General features: G+C 53.1%; 1 protein-coding gene across 2 annotated transcripts; it reads right to left on the bottom strand.

Moving 5' to 3' along the window:
- Nucleotides 1-1947: 1947 nt before the first annotated feature.
- On the bottom strand, nucleotides 1948-18678 carry TYRO3 (TYRO3 protein tyrosine kinase). 2 transcript variants are annotated; one of them, XM_059181217.1, is made up of 19 exons: nucleotides 18271-18678; nucleotides 16317-16500; nucleotides 15961-16061; nucleotides 15042-15212; nucleotides 13479-13565; nucleotides 12557-12672; nucleotides 10809-10986; nucleotides 9977-10122; nucleotides 9241-9385; nucleotides 8724-8853; nucleotides 8543-8643; nucleotides 8187-8282; nucleotides 7830-7910; nucleotides 7380-7472; nucleotides 6821-6942; nucleotides 6301-6410; nucleotides 5957-6116; nucleotides 5623-5759; nucleotides 1948-3432 (listed from the first exon to the last, which is right to left on the bottom strand). In XM_059181217.1, the coding sequence occupies exons 1-19, from the start codon at nucleotides 18395-18397 to the stop codon at nucleotides 3039-3041; spliced, it is 2679 nt and encodes an 892-aa protein (XP_059037200.1). In that variant the 5' UTR covers nucleotides 18398-18678; the 3' UTR covers nucleotides 1948-3038. The 2 variants fall into 2 exon arrangements, with proteins under 2 accessions (XP_059037200.1, XP_059037201.1); XM_059181218.1 differs by lacking the exon at nucleotides 13479-13565.
- Between the last annotated feature and the right edge of the window lie 7467 nt (nucleotides 18679-26145).

The following is a 26145-nucleotide window of genomic DNA, read 5'->3' as shown; positions in this document are numbered from 1 at the left end:
TGGGGGTGCCAAGAAGCTAAGGGAAAAGAGACTGAGCTGAGAAAATTATTGACATAGATTTAATCACTGGTAGGTAACTCCCACTTAAACTCACACACACACACACACACACACACTCATACTAGAACTCCTGTTTTTTGTTTGTTTGTTTGTTTAAGTAGGCTCCACGCCCAGCATGGAGTCCAATGCAAGGCTTGAACTTACAACCCTGAGATCATGACCTGAGCTGAGACCAAGAGTTGGATGTTTAACCGACTGAGTCACCTGGGAGCCTCCTGTATGTTTTAAAAGGTGTACTTTTTAAAGTACATTCACCCAAAAGATAACGTGATCCTGACAGAGCTGCCTAAGGGTGCCCTCTGGAATGCTGGTGGGAGAGTGAGCCCAGGCTGTGCTCTCTGACTTTGCGGGTTTCAAGCCTGAATTGACCATTCATAGCTATATAACCTTGGACAAGTTACTAACCCCCATTTCTGTCCTATCCAGGGACGATCATTATGTTGCCAACTTGTAGGAATGCTCTTTGTATTAAGTGAGATAATATATATGAAGTGCTTGGTGCAGTGCCTGGCACATCATGGGAGTCCATTAACGGCAGCTGAGTATTTGAGAGTAAAGCTCTTCTCCATCAGTAATTCCCAAACATTATTTCACAAGTAATCATTACTTGCAGTTAAAGCTAATCACAGCAAGAAACATTCTGAAAGCCACTTCCCTGCAAGTGAATTCAGGTCTCACGATCCACGATCCACGTGGGAACCAGAATCTCGAGTACCAGCACCAGATTTTTCAGGATATTTGCTTTCAGAAGCACCCACCCCATTCCATTGCCCTGAGCCAGCAGGGCAATACCTGTGTCCCTCCCTGTCTTCCCACACCCCTCCACAGAGAAAGGCCCAGTTCTCGTACCTCCTGCTACATGTTCCCATGAGCTTGCTCGCAGAGCTTCTAAGCTATGGGGTGCATGGATGGTCAAATAGTTGTGATTAGGTGTCTGCCTTCGGCTCTGGTTATGATCCCGGGATCCTGGGATTCAGCCCCACAGTCCGCATAGGGCTCCCTGCACAGCAGAGAGTCTGCGTCTCCCTCTCTCTCTGCCTAACCACTCCCACTGCTTGTGCTCTGTGTCAAATAAATAAATAAAATCTTAATAAATAAATAAAGCTTCTAAATTAAAGATTTCAGGTGGAAATAGTTGGAAGCAAACTTCATGGTCTTATTTCTTGCACACTAGAGGCAGACATTTTCTGTTTGCCGTCTCCCCCCCCCCCCCCCCCGATTTCCCCTGGCTCCCAGCAATGGTATACAGGTGAGAACAAAGTCTCCACACCCAAGGATAGAAGGAAAGTCTGAAAGAGGAAGAGACAGCCAAAGCCGTCTTTGTCCTTATTCCAAGATAAAGAACTTTTTCAAAACATTTATGTTTTCAAAAGGTCAAGGGCAGCTATCTCTAGGTGGTAGAAATACAGGTATTTGGCACGTTTAAAAATGGTTTTCTTCAGGGGCACCTAGGTGGCTCAGTGGGTTAAGCCGCTGCCTTCCGCTCAGGTCATGATCCCAGGGTCCTGGGATCGAGTCCCGCATCGGGCTCTCTGCTCAGAAGGGAGCCTGCTTCCTCCTCTCTCTCTGCCTGCTTGTGATCTCTGTCAAATAAATAAATAAAATCTTTGAAAAAAAAAAATGATTTTCTACACTTTCCTTATTGTCTACAATGACCATGTATTATCTTTAATTACCATTCTTTGGGGTCTTCTGTAATCACAAAAGCACTTTGTGCTCCGTGCAGAAAACTTGGAAGGCACAAAGGAAAACGAGTCCCTTTAACTCACATCATGTAAAGATAACAGCTGTTAACATTTTGGCATATGTCTTTCCAGATTTTTCTCTACGCAGTGATGCTTCGTTTTTTGCGATCTGGAAAAAAGTCAACAGTTAAGAGACAAAGCCTTGGGTCTTTAGTTCTCAATTTTATTTCTGTTTTTAAACAGCTTCTAACGGCTTGGAAATATCCCTAACAGCAGGGGCCTGCCCCATGCAATCCGGGGGCTCCCCTACCAGGACTGGGGTCTAGGCTCCAGTAACTCCCTCTCACCCACACCAGCCATCAGGCCTATATTCTCTCTGCATCTGGAGACTTGGGACAGAAGAGGGTCTCCAGTGAGAGGGAAAATTGGGACTAAGGGATGCTGCGTGGAAGGATTGAGCTCAGACACAGCTGCCTTTGTTAGTCTTAGGATATTTTGGGATTTGGTAGCATGCTCAGACAGACTGTGGGAGGGCGTAAAGAGGGGCTCTGGGACTCCTCTCTGGCCTCACGCGTTCCTGGGCAGGGCCCACAGCACCCCTTCCTCTTGCCGGGCTGGGTGGACTACCTTTACAGGCTGGGCAAACAGTAGCCTGCAGAAATTCAGCATGCCTTGCTGTGACCTGGTCAGCTGCACATGACTCCTGGCCTAGGTGGGATGGGTCATCAGGAAGGGGATGCAGACTCAGACCTGAGAGTGCCCCACTGCCTCCTACAGCAGCACTTGGGACCTGACTGCATCAAACCCTTACCAACTCTTACCTACAGGGGAATAACACAAGGGCATCTCTCTGTGAGCAGCAGTAACCCGCACACTTGAACCCCAAGCACAGGCAGGGCTGGGCCCCCTGTTGGGGGGCGGTCAGAGACACCTCAATGCATGCACTGAAGCAGCAGGGGCCGCTGGGCCAGAGAGTAGGGGCCCACAGGACTGGATCTACCCTCCCCCAACTCCTCTCCACACCCATGGTAACCATGGAAACATAACCACCCCCTTCTGCCAGCTGCCTGGGTTTAGGCAACCAGGCCTGGCCCACCTCCACCCAGCCAAGGCCTGAACTGATGCCAGGCAGGCCAGAGTGGCCGCAGGAAGAACTGGGATTGGGCCATTTGGTCAGTCCAGGCTTCCAGCGCAGCTCGGGAGGACTACCACAGGAGCCTCCACGCCATGCTGCCTGGGCTAGGGTCAGCCGGGGCTTCATCGGCCAGCAGCATGGCCCCGGACACCTGTGGGCTAACAGCTACTGTGGGGCAGTAGCCCTTGTTGCAGCAGCAGCAGCCTCTGGGCCTCACCCACGGGGCTTTCCGGCTGCTGCTCCTCCTGCCTGGGCCGCTCAGCCAGCCCCCCAGGGCTGAGGATGTACCGATAGTCACTACTGGGGGTGCCCCCCACTGCCCCCACACCACTGCCATCCCCGGCCCCGCTGCTGGCCTGGTCCCCGCCAGGCAGCTCCAGGGGGCCTCCCTCGGCCGGCTCCTCGGCTCTCTCCAGGTTGATGTACAAGGGGTCCTGGCTGGTGGACAGCACGGACAGGTGGCCCAGGATGCTTTCCAGCTCCATCCGCAGGCATGTGAAGCTCGGCCGCTGCTTGGGGTCGGCACTCCAGCACTGGTACATGAGCTCATACCTGGGGTGAGAGAAGCAGGAGGGGAGGCAGTAAGAAACCACAAGGGGAGGCAGAGGCCCCTTAAGCCTACAGAACCAGGATTTGGAAAACTTTTCCTAAACATGCCCATACGGAGCCCATACTTACTTTGTGTCAGGCCCTCGTCTAAGTATTTTACATTTACTATTTAATTCTCACCATAACCCTGTGGAATAAATCAGTCCTATTTTACCACTGTGGAAACTGAGGGCCAGAGAGGTTAAGAACCTCAACCAAGGTCACACAGGTGGAAAGTGATGGAGCTGGCTCTGTCCTAGGCAACGTGGGGGGGAGGGAGGGGATGAGGAGTGTTTTTGCTTTGCAGAACCTGGCAGGAGTCACTGTTATTTTAATGGCAAGGATTTGAACAGCTGCCCTTTGTCCTAAATCCCCACCCACTCAGGATGACTTAAATCTTCATTATTCATGGACATCTTTGTATGTAGAAAAGCTTCTAGCCCTCTCCCCTGGGGAAGGAACACTTTTTACACACACTTTCAGGAGCCTTACAGATTCCCTGAGGTCTTATTCCTGTTCCAGGGGAACGCTTCAGGCTTAAGGAAAAAAAAAAAAAGAACTAATGGAAGAGGACTGAGAACAGACGCAGTCAGAGCAAATGCCTGACTCTCTTGTGCCCACAAACAGAAGCCCCAAACACTGTCCCACTCATTGGCCCTCCTGACAGAGGCCCCCAGTGATGGGCGGAATGGTGCCAGACATCCAAGAGGCCATGGAAATGGTCCAGGGCCATGGGGATGTGGCCCAGCTGGGCTACATTGTCAAGGCTGTGCTAGGAGCCAATTGGCGCCTGTCCACCAGGCTGGCTGGTAGGAGGCCAGCACCCGCCCTACTGACAACACTAGCTCTGGCCCAGGAGGAAGCTGAGCTGGGGCCTGGTCCCCGATGCCCAGTGGAACCTCTGCTGCTCCAGATGTCCAAGTAGGCTGCAACTACAGGGAGACCTGAGCTCCTGCCTCTGCCACACCCTGAGCTGTGCTCAAGGAGGAGGGGTAGGGTCTGGCTCTCACCCTCAGATCTCCCTCTCATCCACAGTACAGGATCTCCTTTAAACCTTCCGACTTCAAACCCGCTGCCCTAGAGAAAGAGAACCCCACCATTCAGGCTGGGCCTTCTTGTGCCTGTCTCTGTTCCTCTGTTCTTGGCCCACAGCAAGAAATAGGGAGCAGATTCCTTCCCCGGATCACTGTGGACTATCTCCCCCGGGTACTAGTGAAAATGTCCTCCAGGGCCACAGGGAAACTCTGGCTTGCACAGGGTGGGAAATACAACACTAGAACGGACAAAGTATGTCTGGCGTCATCGTTAAGAGGCACCTATTCTAAAATCATAAGGATCTAGGTTCACATCCCAACTCAGCTACTTAATAGCTGTGTGACCTTGGCCACGTTACTTAACCTCCTTAATCTTAGTTTCTCATCTACAAAATAGCGATAATGAGAGTCTTTTCCTTATAGGGTGAGAAGGGGATTACCTGAAAGAATGCCTGTAAACTACCCAGCTAATGCTAGTCTTCCAGTCATGAGGGGTTTACAACCCTCCCCTGGTTGGGCGGGTATCCCGACCCTACCGGGCTCCCAAGGGCTCCGGGCTTTCAGAAAGGAAAGAAGGCAGTTCCCTTCTCCCCAGCATCTTGGGTGTCTCCACTCCCTTAAGAAGAGGCCAGCCTCCCTCACCCCCGCACTCCCTCCTTGTCTAGCGGAGGAATGTAATACAGCAGCAGTTTTTTCTTGCCCCGGTGCAGTCTTCTCTGAGGGGGAGGGAGGGCTCAGCCTGGGAGGTTTTCTTAGACTAGCTGGGGACTGAGAAGGAGTGGGGGTGGGAAGAAGGTGACAGAATCGTGCACTATTGCTCAACCCTGTACCTTCTGCCCTTGGGGTTCCTGGTTCTTCCAGGAAAGTGGAGAAAATAGAGTGTAAGAAAAGGTGGAACAAAAATATGACAGGATGGGAAAGGGGGAGAGAAAGAAAACAGGGAGGTGGCAGAGGAAGAGGCAGCTTGGGGTGGGGGTTGGTCCTCCCTCTAATGACAAGGACATTAAACAAAAGGTCCAGTTGAGGTCCTGGGTTCTTACTGGACCAGCAGCTGTGGCGGCAGCCAGCACCTGAAACCCCAAATTCCTTCCTCCCCAAATCCCCTTCCCAGGGTACTCACACATCCTCTATACAGTCCGGAGGCTGTTTCAGGCGGTTTCCGCCGATGAGGTAGTTGTAAATCTCAGCATTCTCAATGCCAGCGTACGGCGTCTGCCCACGAGTCATGATCTCCCACATGGTCACCCCGAAGGCCCACTGGGATGGAAGCAAGTTTGGAGGGGAGATGTCACTAGGTTTCCTGGGCAGGGCAGAGCCCTAAGCCGAACATACCTCAGGGCTCTAAGCAGGCAGCCCAAGCCCAAAGAAGGGACCAGGCTAGGTTCTTGAGGACTCTACAGGGCCGGCCACACTGCCAGCATCCCCACCAGACTTCACTGTGCCACCCAACTTACTACGTCACTGTGCACAGTATACAGGTTGTCAGCCAGGCTCTCCAGGGCCAGCCACTTGACAGGCAATTTGGAGGCACAGCCCTGGCGATAGTAATCCCCACTGTAGATCTTCCGGGAGAGCCCAAAATCAGCAACGCACACTGTCATGTCCTCTGCCAGCCTGTGAGGGGTGTTGGAGGATGGAGTCAGCCTTACAGAACTATGGCATCTTGGCTCCCCAGCTGTCCCCACACACAGCACACACTGTCCCAGGTGAGAGCTGACCATAAGCTAGTCCTCCTGTCACAAGCTGCTCTGTCCCCGCCCCCTGGACCCCACCCCCCAGCCCTCTAGAATTCACATACATGCAATTTCGAGCAGCCAGGTCTCGGTGGATGAAGTTCCGGGAGCTCAGGTACTCCATGCCACAGGCGATGTCCACCATGAACCGGACCAGGGTCTGCAGGGGCAGGTTCTGGTGGGCAGACAGGGCAAGTTCAGGCCCGATTTGCTCACCTACCCAGGCAGGGTAGGATGAAGGGGGTTCCCTGGCCAGAAAGCCTAAAGACTTGGGGCTACTGAAAGGAGGGGACTTAGCGGGGCTTCCCAAGGCAAAGAAGTTTTGGGAGACCTATGGAGCATCCCAGAGTCAAGACACTCCCAGAACGGAGCTTCAGAGGTCTCTTCTCCCAGAATGGCCCTGGCCCGGCCTAAAATTCTCAGCAGCGCTTTGTGAGGGAGAAGGAAGCCTTCTAACATCGAAAGGGTCGAAGCCAGGCTGCCTCTCTTCCTAACCAGCTTGATCGGCCCTGCCCACCAAGCCAAACTCTCTCCCAGGGTCTTTGTCTCTTTCCAACTCCCAGCCAGTCCACCCCAGGCACTCACAAAGGGATTCTCCCCAATCCGGGAGGCGAGCAGGAAGGCGTGCAGGTCCCCGTGCTTCATGAAGGGCAAAATGACCATAGGGATGGGGAGACGACCTTTGGCCCTGCTGCGGAGGCTCACCCCTGGGGACAAGAGAGTCAGGAACAGGGCACACAGCAGTCAGGAGATGGCTCAGGAGTCTGCATGAGTCTCCCACCTGCTAGGCCCTACTTCCAGCCCTAACTCTGTTACTTCCCTCTCTGTAAGTCCACACTGGCCTACCTACTGGTGACCACCTAAGATGTGGCTGCCCCCAGATCTCTGCAGCATCTACTTGTCTCCTCCTTCTCCTCTGTTCACATGAGCAGTCTTTCAGTGCAGACCTCTGGTACAGGGCCCACACAATAAATCCCTTACCTGGAGGGGGATCAGAGTTCAGCCAGGACCCTCCTCGTGATTTTGCTCCCTGCTTACTCACCAGCTAAGTCCGAACTTCTCTCCTACAGGCTTGCCCTCCCACCTTGGGGGAGCACACTTTTAGCCCTATTGTGTATCTGTCGCCCCTGAGGAAGGAGCTCACCAACAAGCTTGGCCACGTGTGGGTGATCAAATTCCTTCATGCAAGCCGCTTCCCTGAGGAACTCTTCAATGTCACTCGAAGCAATGATGTCAGCTGGAAGAAAAGGACGGCAGGGAGGAAAGAAGGGAGATGTGCCCCCAATTCTGGTCTAAGTCCACATGCAGTGGGGCTCTCCAACCATTTCTCCACTTGCTAACGGTCTTCCCTTTGGTTCGGATAGCTGTAATCACCCTGAAGGAGCCCAGAGGACAGTCACTGCTGATGGCAGAAAGCAAAAGCGAGGGCACAAATGTGTGTGGGTTTATGCTTTTGAATTATTCACATGGCACAGGCAGCATCCTAGTTAGTACTAACTAACTCTTCTTGGAAAGTCTAGGGGCACAGCAGAGCCTACTTCCGGCTCAGTCACCTTTGCCACACCTCACTCCGTGTCTTCTACTCTCCACTCACCTTTCAGCATCTTGACGGCCACTTTCACAAAGGAGCCATCCTCCTGCTTCAGCTGGGCCTCCCGCACTGAACCGAACTCTCCTAGGAACAGATCCAAACAACGGTGAGGGTCCTTGCCCCACCGCCCCCCCCAGCCCCTTTTCTCCAAGGTGACCCTCCTCAGGGACACAAATCACTAGCCACTGCAGGAAGACTCCCTTGTCTGCATCTCCAGCCACCATTCCCCCAAACAGCCCACACTCGGGAGTCTTCAAGCATATCCTGTTCACAGGAGCTGCCCCAAGCCCACACCCTCAAAGCACGTGGAGCCATCGAAGACAACCTCCACTCAGCTAACCCCCACGCAGCCCCACACACCTTTGCCCAACATCCGGCCCAGGGTGAACTGCTGCTCAGGGATGAGCACGTCCTCCAACTTGTCCTTGAGCTCATCGCTGATGCCCAAGCTGTCCACTGTGGGGAGAGAGAAGAGGGGCCTCCTGGACTCCTGACCTGCACCCCAGTCTCGGCCCTCAGAGCAGACATGAGCTTCATTTGGCTCTCCCACAGCCAGGATGGTAAATCTCCATGAGGGTAGTTCTGTGTTTCTTTTCACTGTTGTGTGCTCAGGACTCATGGATGCTCAGACACACTGGCCAAACCCATGAGCCAGCAAAAAGAATATAGCTAGGGGCACGAAGGCAGCCCCCGTTTCCTAAGATTTCCATACTCACATGTGGCTTCGATGCGCTCAGGCCGCTCTCGATTGAAGGACCGGGCCGCCCGGAAGTGAACAGCTGGCTCCCCACGGGCCATGACACTGTCAAAGGCTTGCCTAAGGGGAAACCCCAGAGTCGGAGTCAGCTCCAAGGTCGTCTGTCACCTCTTGCTTTTCCCTCATCCTTACCCCCTTACCCGAACCGTGTCTCCTTCCGCCTCTTTCGAAGCAGGATGAGGGCCAAGGCCGCGGCTGTCACCAAGGCTGTCAGCACACCCAGGACCACAGGCACCCAGGATGTGCGGCTATGGGGAGGACCCTGTTGGCCTATGGGAGGAGACAGAGCCAGTGGCATGAGCGAGGCTAACAAAAGGAGTCCCTTTAGAACTTTCCAGTGATGGCCATCTGGCCTGGACAAGAGGTTCTCTTGGGTCCATAAAGGTCCCAAGTGGAAAGAAGGCCCAAAGGAAGCCCCAAGAGTTCCTATCCTGTCAGTGATAGGCCCTGGCTGTTGGAACCTACAAATCTATCAGGGACTTCTATGCTAGTGCTGGGGCAGAGGGAGGAGAAGGGCATATAGTTCAAATACCAATCCTGGCCTCAACAGTTGAGTCCTTGGATCTATTAGGAGCAAAGGTTCTGCCCAGCTCCTCCCACCAATCTAGGCTGTCCCTGAAAGCCATGACCCGTCTGCCCTTCCCCTACAGGCCTCACCTGCATGGTCATGCGAAGGAACCACCAGTGGCTGACTCCAGGGCCCACAGCCAACTGCATTGGAGATGCACACACGCACAGTCAGGTCCTTCTGCGGGTCCCAGCCTGTCAAGTTGGCCCTGGTCCCCTCCACTGTCAGCTCACCCTAGGGCCAGGAAAAGCCCCCATCCCACATTTGAGTCAGAGGAGGAGGCCTTCAGAGAGGCCTGAATGCAGAAAGTGGTCTAGCTAGGAACCCAGTAGGCAAGGGACACTGTGGGTTCAGGGACCCCAGGAACACAACCTGCTAAGTCATCACATTCCCCTTCCAGGCTGCAGAAGCCTCCCCTGAACACAACAAACAAGGCTCAGTCCCTGCGGGGTGGGTGGGGGGGGTGGGGGGTGGTGTTGGGAGGGGTGTGGTGCTGGGAGGGAACCAGGCTGGGGATAAGAGCCTTATCTGTGCCCTCCCCCAGTTTGTTCAGGAATGCGCTTCCTGCTTTACAAATGAAATGGTCACCACAGGATGCAATTCTAACAGGAGACAATCTAGTAAGGAGGGAAGCCTGCAGGGGAAGGTGGGGAAAAGTGGACTCTCTGGGATGGTGGGGAAAAGTGGACTCTCTGGGATGCTGGGAAGCCCAGCCCACCAAAGTCCCAGGGCCCACCAAAGACAGCCATTCGGAAGCTCTGAAGGTCTTGAGCCCTGAAAGCGCACTCTGGTGCCCTTGGAGAGTTGAGGTTTATCTCCCCTTACCTGGGTGCCGTTGTCTTGAACCCAGGACAATTTATAAGGTCCCAGGGGGCCTTCCAAAGGGCCCTCAGGTATCACTTCTTCCCACTCCAGGATGAGGCCTGAGTCTGTGCGGATGGCATGGAGGTTCTGGGGAGCGCTGGTTGGGGCTGAACCCAAAGACAGAATACCGCTAAGAGCCCTGCCCTCCCCACCATCACTATCCCGTGCTAGCCTTTGGAACCAACTCTCAAGAGCTACACAGCTCAGACAGCTACAGGTATGGGTTAGAACGGGACTCCCAGTTCTGACTGCTCTCACCTTTGGTCCTGTGGAGGAGAGGTGAACAATGGCAAGCCCCACAGCACCCCACTAGGTACAGCACTGCTCTTAGTTACTGCCTCAGCAGCATCCTTCACCCTTGCCCCCTCATAGTCCCGCCAACTCTCAGCAATTGGTAAGAGAACTCCAAGCAAGTTCCTGCCACAGGAACTTTGCAGTTGCCGTGCCGTCTTCCACAGTGATTTCCCCTAGCCTCAGTATGGCTTGTTCCTTATCAAACTTCTCTTTATAGGATACACCTACACCACCCTGGGAGCAACTCTTCCTCACCATACTATCAGATCTTTCCTAATTTGCATGTTTGCTCCACCCCCTAGAACTAAAGCTGCAGGGGAAGGGGCAGGATTCATCTAGTTCATAGGTATGCAGCAGACACTTGGGTGCTTGCTGAAGGAGGCAGGACCCTCCCTTCAGGTAACAACTCTCTCCAGCAACTTCCTTCAGAACTGAAGCCAACACTGCCTTTTCCCCACTCAGGCCCTGCCCAGCCACTCCGCCCCGTTAAGTCTCTTACCTAGGCCCTTCGTCCGAAAGGGCACCCAGTCAGCATATGGAGAAGGCCCCAAGGCATTGGCACAGCGTACCCTGAGGCTGTAGTTGGTGGCAGGTGCCAGGTCCCGGAGGAGGCAGGTAAAAGGTGGCACAGGGACCACCACAGCCAGGACCTCCCAGCCTCCTGGAGCTTGTGTCACCTACAGAAGAACAGCAAAAGAACGATGAAGAGGAGGGAGACAGAAGGTGGGACAGGCCTGGGTGGGAGCAGGGTGCCCAGGAAGGGGGGTGTATCTTGAGTTAATGCCTCCTCTAAGCCTATCAGCAAACACTTGCAACCCACCCCCTCCCGCCTGCCCCCACTCTAATAACACAAGGATCCTCGCCTCCACACCTTTGCAAATGCTGCTCCCTGGCCTGGAACTGCTCTTCCTAGCAAAGCCCAACTCATCTTTTAAAACTCAGTGCAAACACCACTTTTTCTGCCAAGGACGTTGCCAACTACTCCAGAAAACTCATACCCTTTCTCGCTTGGTACATAACTCAGTTAGAAGAGCTCCCATTTATTATAACTACACGCCAGTGCAAAAGAGTCAGTTTCTCAAGGGCAGAGTAACTGGGACTCTAGGGGCATCGTGAACCAGACCTTCACCTCACATTTTTTAGGACGCCCACCATAAGTGTACAAATGGAGAGCCACATACCATGTGGCTAAGTATGTAAATGTTAGAATCAGCTAACAAATTATTAAACAAAATATTTCCTATGATGGTATATGGACAAATAAAGCTTCAAAACAACCTGGAAGATCAGTTTTGCATTTATAATCCCCTGGTCCCTGGGATTCCCAAGCCAGAATGTGGTGGCATAAGAAAAGCCAGCCTGTGGGCCAAGGGTCTATACCCAGGGAACACCAAATGCGCAGGTATGGACAGTGCTGCCTGCATACTGACTCCCCTAAGGAATGTACTTGAGGTGCACAAACCAAGCCCTCCTAAGGACAGACCAGGGAAGAGGCTTACACAGGTCCTAGAAGCAGACTGGGGATCATAGGGAGGAGGTCTTGAGTATCTAGAAAATGGTATAGGGTGGCAGTTGGGGGAAGCGGAGGCAGGTAGCCTCATGATCTAGATGGGCATATCCCCTAGTCTCTACAGCCTCCTTGCCCAGAGGCAAGGAATGCAGCCAAAGGAGGGCCAGAGCAGGGTCCTCCAAATTGTCCAGCCCAGAGCAGGGGCCTCTCCTGCCTGGGGGAACTGGCTACAACAGTTTCATCAAAGGCGCTCCTTAAATACCTCTGAGTAAACAGATGAAAATAAACAAGGCTGCATTGCCTCTTGTTTTTGGTATCACCTCACCCAGGCTTTCTACTCTCTGGGGCTTCGAACCCCCTCCAATCGCCTTGTTCTCTTTGGCATGAGTCAGGGGATGGGGAAGGAGAGTATCAGCTAAATCAAAGGTTTGGGGTTTTGCCGACAGAAGAAACACCCCTCCAGGCATCTCAAATCTGCTCTAGTGATCTGCTTTCCAGCCTGAAGAATGTATGGGTTTGAGACAATTTGCCCAGTTACTTGGTGGCCAGAGCACCCTGTGGGAAGGGGCAGGCTGGGCTGTTCCTGGTAAAGGGGACAGTAACACCTGGAGAGAGCTAGGGACCCAGCCCTGCGGACAAGTGTAGGTCAATGGGATGGATACCACTGCGAACGGAGCACCATCGAGGCAGCCACAGAAGGAACGTGGCCAGGAGAGCCTGTCCCCCCGGCTCCCTACCTGGACCGTACAGGACTGGAGCAGGGCCCGGCCATCGGCACCTGGCGTCCAGGCCACACTAGCATTGCTGCTGGAGAGCTTCGTCACTGTGATGTTGAAGGGGGCTGCAGGCAGTGCTGTGGACAGGAGGGACAGTCAGCACCCTGGACTTCAGTGCTCGGGAAGGACAGGAGGAAGCAGAAAGCAGGGGCATCAAGCCTCAAGTCCCTCCCTGAGGTCTGGGGGTCCCCCCACACCTGACAATGGCTACTCAGCACTCCCAGAACTACAATTATAAACAAGCCAAGAAGCCAGTGGGGGAGAGCTGCTCATACCAGGGAGTGTGGGCTGGCTGTGGGAAGAAGTCGCCTCTCTCTGAATCAGGGCCCCTATCTGACCAAGGAGTAAGATAAGATAGTGGGTGTGGTGGGGGCACAGGGGTGGGGGGCACAGTACCTTGCCCTGGGAGAGACAAATGAGAGGCAGCCCCTACAGCCACAACCCATTCCCCCACACACTGGCTCCCTCCCTCCCCTCTTCTCTCCCTTTATGCATACCAACCCTTTGGATCTCTGTTATCCTGCTTGGCGGTTTTCCCCAGCCCCATTCCCTCCACTGTGACTGGCAGAAGCAAGGCTGGGCATGAGCCCTGACCATCTCCTGCTGGCTCCCTCTCCACCTCCCTCTCTGCCTCCCTCCCAAGGACTCTGCTTCGTGATGGGAAATCTGCTGTGACGTCAGGTTTCTATTCTCATCTCAGCCATGGCAGGGTCTCAGGTGCTCTCACTAGGGATGGAGCTCTGCCAATTAACCCTTCATCCCTCAGATCCCAGCAGGGCCTCGGGAAGGCGGAACAGGGAACACCAAATGATTTTGTACTTCATCTGCTGCGCGGGCCCCAGGCCCCTGCCTCACTCACCCTCCCTCCCGCCAGTCCTCCTACCTTGAAGGCGAACGGTGGCTGGTCGAGAAGAGGCCAGGCCTTTAAGGTTGTGAGCTTCGCAGGAGAACACCGTGCTCTGGGTCACCCCTGATGCCACAAAACCTCAGTCAGCACCCCCCACCCCCAAGCAGCAATTCCCATTCAGCCTGGGACCAGGGAATGGGGTTTATGCAGGCTCTGGATGTGAATATCCTATTAGTCCCTCCAGTCAGAGGAAGGGGCTAGACACTGGGTACGACCAGGGACTCTGGAATCTAACGAGCCTGGCTATACCCAGTGCTGGTGCTCTGTCTTCTCATCTCCAACACTGGGTGAATTGTGCAAACCAAATGAGGGAATTCACCTAAAGTGTGTGGCACACACGAAACACACAAGAAAGGTTATACTACTCCCCCTGCCTCAATCCCACCTCCCACATATGGCACAAAGCTGCCTCCCCTCTCTGTTCACGCCTCTACTGCACATTCCAGAGCCCTTCTCAGTTTGCTCTACACGGCAGCCCTATCATTGTTGATTTGCATTCTTTGCCCTGCAATAGTTCTCAGCTCCTTATGCATGTGTCTTGTCTCCCCAATTACACTAATTCCTTGGGGGCTGGACTGATGGCTTCTATTTCTTTTGTATTCCCACGATCCCCCGTGGTGCCTAGCACAGTGTGGTGTGAGGAGTAGGAGTTCAGTGAGTGCTTATTATCTTGCGGGCTGCCAGGGAGGGTCCCAACCACGCACATCTGGAGAGAACTGAACCGAACATTCCCTCTCATGGGCTCCAACCCAGCACCTCCTGAACAGAACCCCCAGCCCACCTCTTCTCAAGATTCGTATTGGGGACTTGACACATCCATACCTATCCCTCCCACCATCGAGCATGTGAGACCCAGCTCAGACTCCCAACTTCTTGAGTCAGTTCAAGCCTCGACCAGGAACATTAGCTTCATTTCACAGAGAAGTGAGCCTCACAAGCCTCGTTAAATGCCTGAGGGTCTTGGGACCCAGGTGGGTGTGCAGGTGTTGCTGCTTTGGGTTTAGCTGCGTGGAGGTATGGATAAATACAGTTGTTTGAGAAAATGTCTAGAAATTTCTGGAAAGGGCCATTAGGAGAGGAGGCTCCTGTTTCTTTGTGCTGCACCTCCCTCCTTTTGCTTCTCCCTGCCATTCCCCACTCTGCAGCCCTAGACTGTTGTCTTCTAGGCAAGTCGGCCAGACACTCCTGCTAGCTCTGCGTGGGCTGGTTCCTGGCTCCTTCCCTTGGGAGGAGTGGGGGAAATGGGTGCCCCTGGTTTCACATGACTCCTCTCCCAGGGCCAGCTGTGCACGGCCGGAGCTGCTGTGCAGGACGGAAAGAGGCTCCAGTGGCCTCGAGCACACCCGGTAGGATCACCACTAATCAGCTCACCTGGCCAGCCCTGCACACCTGACTAACCAGCTTAGTAATGGTGCAGCTCATGTCCCCAGGCCCCGGGGTGGGCTCCAGACACTCACAACAGCAGACCTGGTGATTTACAGATTGCACACTGCCCAGTCTCACCACCCCTATTCAAAGTCCCCTCCTGCAGCTGCTCACCTGTTACATTTAAAACAGAAGGAGAGGGGGCCGGTCCCCCAACCTTCGTGCCTCCTCTCCACCACACAATGGTAACAGGTTCGGGGGGACCCACAGCCTCACAAGACAGTTGGAAAGGGGCATTGGGTGGCACTGCCAGATCTTTTGGCTCCACAGTGAAAAATGGCACACCTAAGGAGAAAGGGGGTTGGGGAATGAACCTTACCCCTTCCCGATTTCCAACTACCCAAACCACAAGTTTGCTACCATTTACAGTCCCCTATGCAGAAGGTCCTACAGGTCCCCTTAGGATTGGGTCAACCGCCAAACAGGTGGCTAGCTTGATGGGGGAGCTTCTCTTCTTTGGGCATCTTAGGAATACCCTTTATGCTGTCCCCTTGGGCTCTTCCCAGACCTGCTCCAACAGCCTGCTCAGAGCAGGGGAGGAGGCAGAGGGTGAGGAGCTGGGGGAGGGTCAGAAAGGGAGGGGGAGTGGGCGGAAGCCTTAGCAGAGTTTCCAGATCCCGTTCAGGGTCCTTTGTTACTTTCTTAGTCACTTTGTTTTCCTGGGCTGAACAGCTCTGAGCTCCCACAGCTGCGGATCCTTCCTCCCCTCCCCCAGCCCGCCTCCCCCTCCTGGCCTGGCCACTTGGCAGAACAGGGTCCAGCCCCCGATGGGTGCTTAGGCTTGTGGCTCAGACAACTGAAACTTACTGCACCCCATAGATTGGAGGTCCTTACTGCCCCCTTAGCTGTGAAATACCCAGACTCCAGTGAGTAGGATCTTCCCATGTCTGGGGTAGGCCTGGAGCCTGGTGCAATCAGGCTCCAGAGAGCAATGGGGCAAATCAACTTCCACTGAACTTTCTTCCGCACAGGTGTGGTCACTAGAAGCACATGCATCAGGCCGACATGCCCACCCATGTCTCTGCTTCCTCACCTTCTACTGTGAGCCACACTGGCTGGGAGGTCTCCATTTCACCCCCATCCTCCACCTGGCACCAGTACCGGCCTGCATCAGAGCGGTCCACTGACTTTAGGCTGTGGAAACAGGATACCAGGCTCACCTCCTAGGGTTGGGGGGGGAGGCGGCGCAGCTATGCTGGGCAGACTCAGTGGGTTGAGCCTGCCCCCACTTCTGGAAGTTTCTTTAGGTTGCCAAATTAAAAAAAAAACCAAAAACAAAAAAAACCCCACACCTCTGGGCATCAGCATTGCCCCCAGCTCCCAAGCCCAAGGAAAAAGCACAACTTGCCCCCAGGCTGGCATGCCACACCCTCCCCCACCGTCCTGCACCTGAGGAAGCCAATCCAGTGCTGCTCACTGACTGGGATGTACACCTGATCCACACTCTGGACCACAGCCCCATCTTTCACCCACTGTATCTCCGGCTCCTCCATTCCCTCCACACTGCAGTTGAGCTTCACCGGCTGCCCCTGAGACACTGTCAGCTTCACCGGGGCTCCCATGAGCTTCAGGCCTGAGAGGTGGGAAGGAGAAGGTGTCAGCCCACTTGACAGGGAGACTGTCTCTGGAAATGTCCCCTATCGGCTTCCAGAACCTAGTTTCTGGGTCAGAGGGCTCATCCTCGGCTCATGGTCAAGAAAACAGAGGTTGGACAGTGTGGGCGGGAAGGTGGCCTGGGCTTAGGCTGGGGGGAGGAAAATGACAAGCTCTCCAGGCACCAATTCTGCTACTGCCAAGTTCCCCCCAGCTCTAAGGAAGTGACCTTTTCCCCACACCTCCTGACTAGGTGATGTGAAGTTCGAGCGCAACCACCAAAAGGCAGGCAAGCCAGGCTAAAAAGGTGGGGCCCTCTTATACACCTAGGGCAGGTACTGTCCTGGGAATGACAGCTGTACCCATGGAGATCAACAGGCGGCCAGTTCTCTGCTGGCCCAGGGTTTCTGGCCAGACTTCACACTGCTGCTGGCATCCCCCTGTACCCTGCCCCAGCAAAAGAAAGGAGGCTGAGGAAGAGAAGGAGGGGGTGCTCCCCTGAAGTGGAGAACATATGGCTGCAGAACCACGTCAGATCAAACACATGGCAGCCTTCCTGGCAGCCACCCGCTCTATTAATACCTGAATGTGTGCCGGGGCGGGTGCTAGGGAGGTGGGAGGGAGGAGGGAGGGGAGGGGCCCTGAGCAGGGAGCCCAAGACCCCTGAGCTACTGTCACATCAACAGGAGCCACTTTGTGGAACACTACCCTGCGGGTGCTGACAGACAGACACACATGCACACACACACACCCCTCTCCTGAGCTCCCCGCGTGTTTTTAAGCAGAGGGGCAGGTGAACTACCCACAGGGCTGAATCCAGTCCTGCTTCATCCTGCCATTGCTGTGAGACTCTAGGCAAATTCCTGGGCTCTCTGATCCAGAGATACACACCTTTCCCGTCTTGTAAATACTTGTCACTCTCTGCCTTCCCTTCCCTGATTATCTCATATGGCAGGGAGTTCAGTCCCAAAATCATGTGCCAGCTCTGTTGTTTCTGCTTTAGCCTGTGACACAACGCAGGTCAAGGGGCAAGGAGGGATAACCTCACACCGCATACACACCCAACAGTCGTGTGTGTCGTGTGAACTTGGGAGAGGCAGGGTGCGAGCACTCGCTCCTACCACCCGCAAATGTCTCAGTGGCCACGGGGGAACACAAGGATAACCCCCACATGGACCGGCCACCTTGCTTCGGTCCATCCTCGCCAGCATTCCCGGGTTCAGGAAGCTCTGAGTACAGGAACTAGCATGTGTCCAGATGTTTTCTGCGACTGGGCACCCTCACAGCCCCTGTGCCCAAATGGTGTAGGTGTGCCTCTTGGGCGCTGAGTCCAGCCCCTGCGGTTTCGGAGTGGGACTTTCCTGTGTAAGGCGGGCAGAATGGGGTCCCCAGGACTGGGAGGGGGGAAGCAAACAACTAGATACGTCGAGGCGGGAACATCCAGTTCCTAACACCGCCCCCCTCCCCCGACCATTCAACCCACAGCCCTACTCCTTCCCCTTCCACCCCTCCAGAAGAGCCCCGGACGCGAGAAAGTTGGGGGTGGGGCTCCGGCCAGAGAACCAGCAGCGGACGCTGCGCTGCGCCCCCTCCCCCAGCCCCCAAGCCTCGGCCTTCCAACGTGGGTCCCCCCACCCAAGTCTCTCGCCCGCCCAGGCCCGGGGCTCGCTCCGCTGCGGTCCCTGGGCGCCCACCCGGCCGCGCCCCTCCGCAACCCCCCGCGTTCCGCCGCCTCCCGACCAACCCCTACCTGCGGCCGCGGGCTCCGCGAGCAGCAGAGCGGCCAGACCCGCCAGGAGCAGCGGCGGCGGCGGCGGCGGCAGCGGCAGCGGCAGCGGCGGGAGCCCCGGCCGCCCCATGCTCCGCCTCAGCGCCATCGGCGGCGACGCCGCACCATGCCGGGCCCGGCCCGCGAGCGACAGGGGAGGAGGGAGGAGGGACGGAGGAGGAGGGACGAGAGAGGAGGGCTGCGGGAGGGGCGGGGGCCGGACGGGGGCGGCGCTGGGGCCCGCGCCTCCGAGACCCGCGCCCGCTGCGAGTCGCCCCGGCCGCCGTCAGCAGCGCGGGGTCCCCGGGGCCGCCGCTGGGCCACCGCGGTTCCTCCACAGCAGTCGCCGCCGTCGCCGCCGCCGCTGATTCATGTTCTTCTGCGAGCCGCCGCCTCCTCCCCAGCCCGCCCGCCCGCAAGCCTGAGCTCGTACCGCCCCCCCGCGGAGCCTCGAGCCGCTGGCTCCCAGCGCCTACCCTGCCGCCGCCTGCCCGGCCGGCCCCCGCCCGCCGACCTCCCCAACAGCGGCGGGACCCCGGACCAGATTCCCCAAGGCCGACCCGAGCATCGGCCGTGTTGCCCGGGTGGCGCACTCAGCCACGCCCCTCCTCTCCCTTAACTCTCTCCAGCATCCTTTCAAACCCAGCACTCCAGATCTTGCTTTCAAATCTCGCTAAAACCTCTCGCACCCCAACTTTTGTCCAGGCTCTGATGCCAGAATCCCGTCCCCCATCTCAGGACATGAAGCATCTCAGCCCCCTAAATTCCCAACCGTCAGAGGCCCCGAAATCGTGACTCAAGACTCCCCCCACTGGACTAACACTCCTTCCTGCCTTTTTCTTGAGTCTTTCACCCAAAATTCCCTTATCCGTGCTCCATTTCCCACCCCTTTTCCTCCAGGATCTTGGGCCTCGGGTCTCGAGTTTTCCAAGATCTTTTTGGTAATCCTCACGTTTTATCTCTGACACCCCCACTGCTACACCACACAGGCCAAAGCCCCATGGTCCATATCTTTGGGGGTTATCATTCTTCCTAGTTGCTTCCTCTGCTTCTGCTCCCCACCCCCATCCCCTAGGACATGGTGTGAAAGTTGGCTGTGTCCTCACAGTATCCAATAAAACCTCAGCTATTATTAGCAGACCACCTTGCACACAGTAGGCATTCCATAAATAGACAGATGCCTGTTAAATTAATGAATAATTGCCTCAAGAGTTTGGCCTGCCCCACAACCAGTAATCACGGGGGTGGCTGTGCCCAAAGACATTCTGTCAGGCAGATGCAGGGCAGGTTCCAAATGCAGCCTACCAAGTGTTTGCCCTCCCCTAGCCCTTGCCTCTCTACCTGTCCCCTGAAACCAGTTCCCAGTGCCCTTTCCAGAAGTCCTGGGAAGGGAGGAGGAACGAGCTACTCAGTCCCCTGTTCCCCCACAGCCTCACTGGATCTTTCCAGGGATTCTCATGAGCAGCAGGGTCCTTCCTCTTCCTCCACTTGGCCCCGTCAGTGCATGCTTATTAATTATCCTAATGATAACAACAGCAACGCCGGCAGCAGCCTCAGACCCAGCTCCAGGCGCCCTCAGGTGGCAACACCAGGAGAGACTCCAGCAGGGCTGTCAGACTTGGATGGCAGGGGCCTGAAGTCTCAGTGTAGCTTGGCATTCTGCCAGTTTCCTTGGGTGCTGTGGGTGGGCTCCAGGACCCTTTCTTAAAGGAAAAGACTTGTTCTGTTCCAGAATCCACAGAGCTCGGGCTGAGTCGGGTCAGGGCAGGCAGAGGGCAGTCTGGGGCTGAAGCCAAGTGCACTGGGGCCCTATTTGCTGTTGCGGCAAAGTGGCTGCCGCAGCTCTGCACTTGGGCATTCATCACCCCTTGGGGCCCTCTCCACATCTCTCCCCTCTCCAGGGGACTTCAAGTTTCCATTGCAGAAAGCCTTCTCCTATTGACTCTGGTTGACATTGGAAAGACTCTCTCCCAGAGGACGTTGAACGCAGAGCCCAAACCCAACCTTCCACTTCCCTTCTCCCCTCATTTCTTCCTTCCTTTCCTGAGCTCCAATGGGGGTATCCAAGCCTGAGGATGACCCTTAGCTACCAGTCCAAATGGGCTTTTTGGACACGTGGATGCCACTGCTTTCTGTGCTCACAGTCTAGACAAATTCTTATCTCAGTGCAGGCCTCAGGCACATCACTGTTACCCTGGGGCGGCACGCTTTCCTGGTGGGGCCAGGAGCTCTGAGTCTGCTTTCTTTACCCCTGCTCTCGAGTCCTTCTCTATTCTTAGTATTTCTATTTGCAGGAGGAAGGGGAGACTGTGGGGTCCTGGTCTTCTGACTTTCTAGTTCCCACACAGAGTGCTTGCCTTCCTGAGCTGTAGCAACACATTCCTAACCTCTCTCTCTCTCTCTTTTTCTCAGCATGGTATAGGAACGTGCTTTAAGGGTATATGAGCAGGTGTGATTCTATGGAAGAAGTGTGTAGGTGGGTGAGAGGGTGTGCATTGTGATGTACGAGGGAGGGTGTGCATTTGTGCAAACTCTAAATGTGACTGACACTTTGTGGGTGGATGGGGAGAAAGTAAGTGTGTGTGTGTGTGTGTGTGTGTGACTGAAGGAGGTGGGCTGCCTGTGCAAATACATGCCTGCAAAATCTTCCTTTCTTTCATAAATGCATTGCTTTGAAGGAAACTAATCAAATCAACAGGAAATGTATTTGACAAAATGCAGGAGCAGCTGTCCCAGGAGTTCCTGTCCTCAGAACAGAACCAGAGCCAGCTATGATCTACCCCAAGGGAGTAAGAAGGGACCACAGAGGAGAGGAAGGGCCAGCAGCAGCCCCTTATTGTGGATTGAGCTGAGCTGGGCCTTGGCATCTCCCTTCTTGGGTGAAGTAAGTATCTGCCCACTCTGCCTTTTATGATCCAGGCCTGCCCAAGGAGGCCAAGGATAGAGAGAAGACACAGACAAACCTGGAAAGATAAGCCATCTGCCTGGGGTACCCGGGTGGCACAGTCAATTAAGTGTCTAACTCTTGACTTCTAGCTCCAGGTCATGATCTCAGGGTCTTGAGATCCAACCCCAAGCCCCATGGTGGCCTCGAGATGGACATGGAGCTTGTTTGAGATTCTCCCTCCCGCTCCCTCTGCCTCTCCCCACCCCCTCTCTCTAAAACAAACAAACGAACACACAAAAAAACAAAAAACCATCTGCCCATAGTAGCAGAATCCCCTGATGGCCATTTCCATCAGTCTCAGGAAGAAGCTGCTTCAGCTTTCCATTCAGGGAAGAGGAGGAATGGACCAAGAGGGAACCAAGGTGAGCCATGAGGTCAACATAGTCTTGCTGCCCTGTGAGCAAGGATCCATTCTTTCTGGACTACTTACTGGTTCAAGAGGTCAGTTGGGACATGCCGTGTCTGGAATGGGCAGGCTGCAGACTGTGCTCCACATCCCTTTAGAGAAAGCCAGGAGGCCACTCCTTCAGGGCTTGGAGGCAAACTGCCTGCCGGTGTGATGGCAGGAGTGCTGGGGATGGCCCCCATGCCTGCCGAACACTGCTTGCCTAAAATTCCTGAGTCGGAATCAGTGCAACACCTTGCCCAAGGGAAGATGGAGTGGAAAGGTGAATCCCTAGGAAAGACAGAACTTCGATGTACAGTCACTAAGGGACTTTCAAATGCTCAGATTTTTTTCCTAGAAGTAAACTGAGGAGGCTGGAAGAGAACAATAAGTTTGGGGTTTCTGAAACAGCACATGGATCTGAACACATGAAAGAAAAAAATTTTCCTCTTCAAAATTTCGCCTAGGGATGGCCCTGAGGGCCCTTGTCACCTGGAAAAGGAAATACATGTGTGAGTGTGAGTGTATTTGTTTGAATACACTCTAGCTGTCTGTGTTTCCTTTTTTGACCCTTTTTACAGCCTGGCAAGTGATACTTTTCTGGTTCTATTTTTTTTAACTTTTTTTTTTTTTTTTTTAAGTAGGCTCCACACTGCATGTGAATCCAAACGTGGAGCTTGAACTTGAGACCCTGAGATCATGACCTGAACTGAGATCAAGACTTGGATGCTTAATCGACTCAGCAGCCCCTAAAAAAATTTCAATTATGAAATTTTTTTTAAAGATTTTATTTATTTATTTGACAGACAGAGATCACAAGTAGGCAGAGAGGCAGGCAGAGAGAGAGAGAGAGAGAGAAGCAGGCTCCCTGCTGAGCAGAGACCGATGCGGGGCTTGATCCCAGGACCCTGAGATCATGACCTGAGCTGAAGGCAGCGGCTTAACCCACTGAGCCACCCAGGCGCCCCCGATTATGAAATATTTTAAACATAAACAGAAATAGAGAGGAAAGTATAATGAATCATTCTGCTTCAATGATTATCTTAGCTAATTTTCTTCTATTGTCCCATTTCTTGGTGTTTTCCTAGGCTTTTTATTTTATTTTATTTATTAATGCGTGTGTGTGCAGGAGAGAAAGAGAGATAAAGACAGCGAGAGCACAGATGGGAGAGTGAGAGGGAGAAGCAGACTCTGCTGAACAGCGAGCCTGTTGTGGGACTCAGTTCCAGGACCCTGCCATCATGACCTGAGCCAAAGGCAGATGCTTAACTGACTGAGACACCCAGATGCCCCTTCCTTGAGTTTTTAAAAGCAAGTCTTAGGAGCACATGCATACACACATACACACAAGAGATGGGAGGGCCAGAAGAAGAGAAAGAGAATCCCAAGCAGGCTCCCTGGTTCCCTCAACCAGGCATGCTGGTTCATTCATTCTAACAAATGTAACCAGTTAATGTTAGATGTTAAGAACAGGGGAAATGGGGCACCTGGCTGGCTCAGTAGGTTGAGCATGTGATTCTTGATCTTGGGGTCCTGAGTTCAAGCCCCAAATCAGGCGTAGAGCTCACTTTAAAAATTGACAAGATGGGACACCTGGGTGGCTCAGTTGGTTAGGCAGCTGCCTTCGGCTCAGGTCATGATCCCAGCGTCCTGGGATCGAGTCCCACATCGGGCTCCTTGCTCCATGGGGAGTCTGCTTCTCCCTCTGACTCTGCCTGCCTCTCTGTCTGCCTGTGCTTGCTCTCGCTCTCCCTCTGAAAAATAAATAAAATCTTTAAAAAAAAAATTGACAAGAGATGAATGGATAAAGATGTGGCATATATATATTCAATGGAATACTATGCAGCCATCAAAAAACCTCCAAAATCCTGCCAATTGCAATGACGTGGATGGAACTAGAGGGTATTATGCTAAGTGAAATAAGTCAATCAGAGAGAGACAATTATCACATGATCTCCCTGATGTGAGGAATTTGAGAGGAAGGGCAGGGGGTTTGGGAGGTAGAGAAGGAAAAAAAAACAAGATGGGACCAGGGAGGGAGACAAACCATAAGAGACTCTTTTCTTTTCTTTCTTTTTTTTTTTTTTTAAAGATTTATTTATTTATTTATTTGACAGAGAGAGATCACAAGCAGGCAGAGAGGCAGGCAGAGAGAGAGAGAGAGGAGGAAGCAGGCTCCCCGCTGAGCAGAGAGCCCGATGCGGGACTCCATCCCAGGACCCTGGGATCATGACCTGAGCCGAAGGCAGCGGCCCAAATAAATAAACTTTTTTAAAAGATGGGAGGCAAGGCCAACCCTCTCAGGTGCCTTCCCTCTTTGGGAGCTTCGTACTCTATCATTCAATAAACTTTATCCCCCCCACCAAAATGGTGCACCTGGGTGGTTCAGTCAGTTAAGCGTTTGCCTTTGACTCAGGTCATGATCCCAGGGTTCTGGGATTGAGTGGCATCTGCCTCCCTAATCAGCGGGAGTCTGCTTCTCCCTCTGTCTCTCCCCCGCCCTCCCCTCAACTTGTGCTCTCTCTCTCTCTCTCAAATAAATAAATAAAATCTTTAAAAAAAATGGGGGACACCTGGCTGGCTCAGTCAGTGGAGCTGGTGACCCTTGCTCTTAGGGCTGTGGCTTTGAGCCCCACATTGGGTGTAGAGAGAGATTACTTAAAAATAAAATCTTTGGAGGTGCTTAGATGGCTCAGTCAGTTGAGCATCTAACTCCTAATTTCAGCTCAGGTCATGAGCTCCAGTGGTGGGACCAATCCCTGTGTCAGGCTCTGCTCTGGGCATGGGGCCTGCTTGGGATTTTCTCTCTCCTTTTCCCTCTACTCCTCTTCTCCCCCTACCCTTTATCAAAATAAATAAATAATCTTTTTTAAGAAATGGGGAAACTATGTTTGGAGTAAATGGAAACTGTAATTTTCCTATAAATCTAAAACTATTTTAGGGGCTCCTGGCTGGCTCAGTCAGTGGAGCAGGTGATTCTTGATCTTGAGGTCATGGATTTGAGCCCCAGATTGGAGGACAGAGATTATATTAAAAAATAAGTAAATAAAGGGGCACCTGAGTGGTCAGTCACTTAAGCATCTCCATTCAGCTCAGGTCATGATCTCGGGGTCCTGGATCAAGCCCTTCATCGGGATCCCTGCTCAGAGGGAGTCTGCTTCTCCCTCTCCCTTCTTCAGCTCCTCCCCCTGGCTCATGCTCTCTCTCTCTCTCTCTCAAATAAATTAACCAAATCCTAAAAGTAAATAAATAAAATCTTAAAACTATCCCCCCCCTTTTTTGTCGGAGAGAGAGCATGAACAGGGGGAGCAGCAGGTAGAGCGAGAAGCAGGTTCCTCACTGAGCAAGGAGCCTGATGTAGGTCTCAATCCCAGGACCCTGGGATCATGATCTGAGCCAAAGGGAGATGAATAACTGACTGAGCCACCCAGGCATCCCTTAAAAATATTATAAAATAAAGTTTATTTTTCAAAAAAACCACATCCATAACCAATAATTTTTTTTAATCCTTAATATAAAACCCAATTTGTGTTTAGTCTTCCCCAACAGTCTCAAAAAAACATGTTCTTACATTAGGCTTATTTGAATCAAGATCCAAACAAGGACCATATATTTAATTGATAGTGTCTTATGTATTTGTAAATATGTAAAAGATTGCCTTCTCTCTGGGACATGAAATTTATAGAAAACACTGGGTCATTTGTAGAATTTTCCACAATTTGGGTTTGTTTAATTGTATCCTTGTGTTATCATTTAACATGTTTCTCTACCACACATATTTCCTGTAGACTAATAGTTAGAGCTAGATCCTTCACTAGATTCCATTCAATTTCTGGCAGGAAGGTTTACTTGGGAGGTGTTTTATAACTTCCAGTTTCATCGGATCAGGAGCACATTATGTCCACTAGTCTCACTTTTAGTGATATTCATAAATTGGCAACCTGATCCATCATATATAAAATCCTCATCAACCTTTTGCCTAATAGTTTTATCAGTCATTGATGATCATTGCCTGGAACAATTATTTCATCAGTGGTTGCAAACAATGATTTTCTACTATTGTTCTTCCAGGATTTCTAGCTCTAGCTCCCCTTCCTTACTCCCCAAAACTTCTGACCAGGTACAGTACTATTTTGAACCCCAAGGATGGCTAAAACCTAGTAGCTGAAATTTACTGCTGCAGAGACCGTGAGAACTAAAGAAGGAGGCTATAGTATACCTGGAAACTTAGGAATGCAAATTCTTAGGTGCCTGGTTGGTTCAGTGGGTTAAGCCTCTCTCTGCCTTCGGCTCAGGTCATGATCTCAGGGTCCTGGGATCAAGTCCCGCATTGGGCTCTCTGCTCAGCAGGGAGCCTGCTTCCCTCTCTCTCTCTCTCTGCCTGCCTCTCCATCTACTTGTGATCTCTCTCTGTCAAATAAATAAATAAAATCTTAAAAAAAAAAAAAAGAAAGAAAGAAAGAAAGAAACTCTTGAGGGTGAGGCCCAGTAGTCTGTTTTTAATAAGCCCCCAAGGTGATTCTCA

This window comes from Mustela lutreola, chromosome 7 (assembly GCF_030435805.1).
Source record: "Mustela lutreola isolate mMusLut2 chromosome 7, mMusLut2.pri, whole genome shotgun sequence".
NCBI lineage: Eukaryota > Metazoa > Chordata > Mammalia > Carnivora > Mustelidae > Mustela > Mustela lutreola.
The sequence above is the reverse complement of the archived record's forward strand: the minus strand, read 5'-3'. Positions and strand labels throughout refer to the sequence as shown.